Raw genomic sequence first — 4771 nt, 5'->3', positions numbered from 1 at the left:
CCTGCTGAAGTTTTTTTAAGTTGTTTTGCATGTCATTTTTCTGCTGCAATGGAAAAAACAACGTTGTGCCACCAGTAGCCAGTGTGACTGCTAAACAGTAAAAATTAATTTCTGTAACAAAATACTTGTGAATGGAACAGTAGAAGGATTCTGACTGAAACCATGGGGCCTAATTCATGTATACACTTTTTCTCAGGTAACTGGGAATTGTTATTGCAAAAATCTCATGTCAAAAGAAAAAAAAAAAAGCTTTGCTAGTTCAGAATACTAACATAGATTCCAAGTTGTCAGAACCTCATTAAACAGGAGCAAGGGTGGGTGTTGGTTCCTGCAGAAAGATAACTTTTATATAAAGTTACAGAAGAATATTACTTCTTTCAATCGTTCTGGCCTGTGGAATGCCCCATAAGATGCATGTTTAACAAAGTGGCCCTTGCATACCACATTTATCTTAGTCTGCACATACCAGTACATTCCAGCCATGTTGGGATTCATACATGAGTGTGGACCTACCTAATTCAGTGGGTACCTTTGAATTTCGCAGTCCCAGCACAACATCCAGCACTACTTCTGAGGTGGAGTATAGTGTCCCCACCTCCCACACCTCTGGCAGAGGGGCCCTGGAAGTCCCTCCTCCCCAGAGATTGACAGGTAGCCACCTGTCAATCTCCAGGGAGGAGCAGGAGTTCTAGGACCCCTCAGACGATCCTCCCTTCCCCTCCCCCGGTTTGTTCTGCCATGAAAATCTCTCCCCGCCTTCCCGCTTCAGGATGCCAGGGCTTCCCGCCTTTGTTTGCAGCTCCCCCCGCCCATTTCCCTGCTTTTTCAGTCCCTGTGTTTTTGGGGGCTTTTGCAGGGACCAGGTTTTTTCCACACAGGACCTACTAAATTCATGGTTTTCACAAAAATCATGTAATCATGAATTTGGTAGGTCCCTCCCTATACATGAGTATTAAACAACTCATATTTTGAAATAGGTAGTACAGAAATTAATATGCTTACTTTGCAACATTACTAGGAACCCTTATAGATCATTTTCCAATAGAAAAATATCCCATCCTTCCTAATATTGTTTTTGATTCTTGAAAACTGTGCATACTCCCTTGAAATCATGCTGCATAGCTTCTCAGACTATGAAGAATTTATGGTTTCAGAGAACAGACAAGGTTCCTTGAGTGAATTTGATATCTTTTATTAGACCAACCCAAATAGTTGGAGAATAGTTATTAAGCAAGCTTTCGGGTTCAAAAACCCTTTGTCAGGCTAAGGAAGTTTCAGCAGTTAGTGTGTGCTCTTCCTGGATGGAATGAAAAGTAAAGAAGCCAGAGGCTGGGCTGGAGAGTCAGTTGTCAGGCAGATTATAAATGTGTCAAAAATCCAATGTCTATATTTAGTCCATGATTTTTAGTATGTCCTTAGACCAACACTGTTACAACCTACACCCCTGGTTTCAGAGAATGCTTTTATAAACTTACAAAATGTTTTCCATGCTTGACAAAGGTAGTTTCTAAAACAGTTAACAAGACTTTTTCAGTTTCACCACTGCCATCATGTGGAACACTCTCATTACTAAATCACTTACTAGCCTTCTTCTTCACTTTTTTAGAATTTTTTCAACAACAAACCCAGTCCATAGGCATTAAGGTTTGCCTACTCTGGGCTTTTTATTCACCACTGAAGCTGCAGCATTGCAAAGCCAAAGCATAGCTGTGCTTCACTAGGATAAAGAATGACTTGTACTACCTGCAGCATATTCTGGATTGAAAATGGAAAAACCATTCAAGAAGAATGAAGCTCAGTTCTCCTTGAACTGGGCTGAGATTGTCAATAGTGTCCTAATTGTAAGAAAGGCCTTGGAAAAAGATCAGCAAGACAACTCGTCAACAGGAACTAGACTGAGGTCAACCAACCAGTATATATTTTAAATTCAGGTAATTGGTTTGTTTTGGAACACTGCTCGAGAAGGCAAGGAATGCATTCCTCTAATAAATCACTGGAGCAAACCATTAATCCAAGACAACAAGGCTTTAAGGTCATAATGCTATTCCCTAGTGGTATAGGATCATAGGAAAGTAGGGCTAGACAAAATGGTGGATCTGGCTGGTGGCCAGACTCCATTTCCCAGAAGCCCCTGCCCACCACACTACAGCAAGTTTCTATGGAAACCCCAGGAGCAGCAGGGCTGTGACAGTGGGGGGGCCAGGGTTTCCATAGAGACTGGCTCCAGCAGTGCAGACAGGGCACGTCGCTGTGCAGGAAGCTGTTCTAGGACCGCGGCTGGGATCTTTTGGCAGTGACAGCGTGATCCAGAGCCAGGTCTGAGCCACAACCCGCTGCCTGCATGCCCCTGCCTGGGATGTGCAGGCAGCAGGATTGCAGTTCTGCCCTGGCTCCGGACCACACTGTCACCGCTGCAAGATCCCGGTCCCAGAGCAGCCCCCCACCCTACCGCCTACAGCAGCCCCCCCACCCTACTAGTGCTGCTGGGGCTGGTCTTCATGGAAGCCCTGGCCCCATGCTGTCATAGCTCCGCCACTCCTGGGGTCTCAATGGAAACCAGCCACAGAGATGTGGGCAGGGGCTGCTGGGAAATTGAGTCTGACGCAGTTCTGATCCAGCCCGTGAGCCAGACTTTACCTGCCTCTGGGCTAGAAGGAATCTTATGAAGTCATCTGGTCCAGTCTTCTACTCAAGACAGGATAATAAGCCCAGATAAGTGTTTTAAAGCAAATCCAGTATCACTCCCTATCAATGCAATCTTTGAGTATTGGATGCCCAGGTTTCCCAAACTAATCAAGTATAGAAGTGGATTTTATTAACAGACATCACCAAAAACTAAGCGTCAAAAATCAGTGCTGTGATGAGCAATTGTAGTAGAATGTCCTTATAATGCAAAAAAAGACAAAAGGTGACAAATAATGGCATAAATGCAGCTCTGTGATCCTGAATAGTAAAGTACTTGAACTAAATTTCTAACGTAATTCTTTCCGTATAGCAACATGGATTTAATAAATTTTGCAATTGCCTATATTCTAGAACTTACACTAACCAGCTGTGGCTAGGAAGTTCATTAAGTGCTTTTCAATGATCTTTGAGTGAACTTGCATACCTGTGTAGTAAGAATCTCTCTCTGAGAGGATAAACCATATGAATCTCCTAGATGACTGGCTTCACTATCATATCCAGATGGCTCGCCTATAAAAAGAAGTTATGATTCATATTTTAAAAGGTACTGTTAAAAGCTTGTCCCATTCACAACAGGCCCTCATTACTGTAAGTCCGCCATAACGGAATTGAGGGCAACATTTTCAAAAGCATCTGAGTACCTTAGGAGTTCATGTTCCTTTCAACATGGCTCATGTCCTAACTCATTTGAGCATTTTTTGAAAATCCTATCCTAAGGACCTTGGAAGTTAATGGAACTTAAAAGCTATTGACCTTTTTACCTTAAGAATGCATCCCAAACAATAACTTATTGAAGCATTTGAAAGACTGTATTTTTCTTAAGGAAAAATATGCAACTATTCTGTGAATTTAAAACTTCTGTTTGAGTTGAAGAAAGTCCTAAACAGTTGAACAGGAAGGGGAAAATCACTTCTACTTCATTTACATTTAGTCTGGAGACACAACCTTAGAAGTAACACTGAAGCTTTGCTGCTAGATCCAAGTATTATATTCTAATATGAAACGTATGCCCTTTAAACGGGAGTTGAGCCGTCTTACAATATGAATTAACCTGCACCTAGTACCTGCTATAGAAAATTTTATTTTCAAGAACGAAAAACCATGAGGAAGTAAATTATGGTTTTAACTTGACTGCAAGCTCCTGGGGGCAGGGACTGTTTGTTCTGTGTTCGTAAGATACACAATACAAGGTAGTCCTAGTATAGAAGTAGGACTTTTAAGCAGTTTGGTAGTACACACAATGAATTGCAGCAAAGATGTAAATCTTGCTTTGTACCTATATTTGATTCCAAATTTGGGTCTCCCTGGTGTTCATCTTGCAAAGAATTTTTTCTTCCTTTCAGCTCTTCATTTTCATGTGGACTAGCTTCTTTGCCTTCACTGAAGTTTTTCTTCTCTTTGGTACTAGGGACTAGCCTCAAGTCTTCTGGTCTGTTAGCTGAATCTTCTGACATGTTGGACTGGGAAGAAAATAAGTTAACAGAACATTCAGATTCTTGGCTTGGAGAAACACACACCTCTTTTAAGGTGGCCTCAGGCATCTTCTGTACAACTTTGTCACTGCCACTGCTGCTACTTTGCAGTGCTAACATCTGTGCTGAGGGATTTGAACATCTTCTCACAGACATCTTCTGTTTTTGGGATTGAGTGTGTGTGCTTGATGACTTGCCAAATATTAATGCCTGAAAACATGGTAGGTCTTCATCCTCATTAGAATCCTCTTCAGAGGACTGTAGTTTCTGCACCACTCTTCGAGATCTCTGAACAAAGCTCTGAGACCTAGACTTAGAGCTACTGCTGTCACTATTGATGCCTCTTACCAGGGCATTCTCATCTGCTTTAACAAACACAGCAGAAATGTCTTTCCTGTCAGCATCACAAAAGCTGTTATTACCTTTAAGGTCTTCAGCAGAAAACACTAAGTCATCAGGGGTCTCAGACAGTGCTGGAAAACCACTGGTGTCCTCAATGGGATGCTCCAGAGCCTCTTCTGAAATTAAACACTCAGGTACACCTATGTTGGCAACTTGGTTTATTTGTTCTTTATCACTCTTTACTTGTTTGCCTTCCCCCTCACTACATTTCT

The 4771-nt window shown here is 42.1% G+C and overlaps 1 protein-coding gene across 1 annotated transcript in view; it reads right to left on the bottom strand.

Moving 5' to 3' along the window:
- BRCA1 (BRCA1, DNA repair associated) overlaps positions 1-4771 on the bottom strand; it is a 55910-nt gene that overhangs the window by 29461 nt on the left and 21678 nt on the right. The window contains 3 exon segments of the mRNA XM_025200763.1: positions 1-43; positions 3110-3195; positions 3962-4771. The exon segment at positions 1-43 is cut by the window's left edge and continues 132 nt beyond it; the exon segment at positions 3962-4771 is cut by the window's right edge and continues 12 nt beyond it. Of these exon segments, the coding sequence (XP_025056548.1) occupies positions 1-43; positions 3110-3195; positions 3962-4771 (939 nt within the window).

The sequence above is a fragment of the Alligator sinensis genome, unplaced genomic scaffold, assembly GCF_000455745.1.
Source record: "Alligator sinensis unplaced genomic scaffold, ASM45574v1 scaffold161_1, whole genome shotgun sequence".
In the NCBI taxonomy this organism is placed as follows: domain Eukaryota; kingdom Metazoa; phylum Chordata; order Crocodylia; family Alligatoridae; genus Alligator; species Alligator sinensis.
The sequence above is the reverse complement of the archived record's forward strand: the minus strand, read 5'-3'. Positions and strand labels throughout refer to the sequence as shown.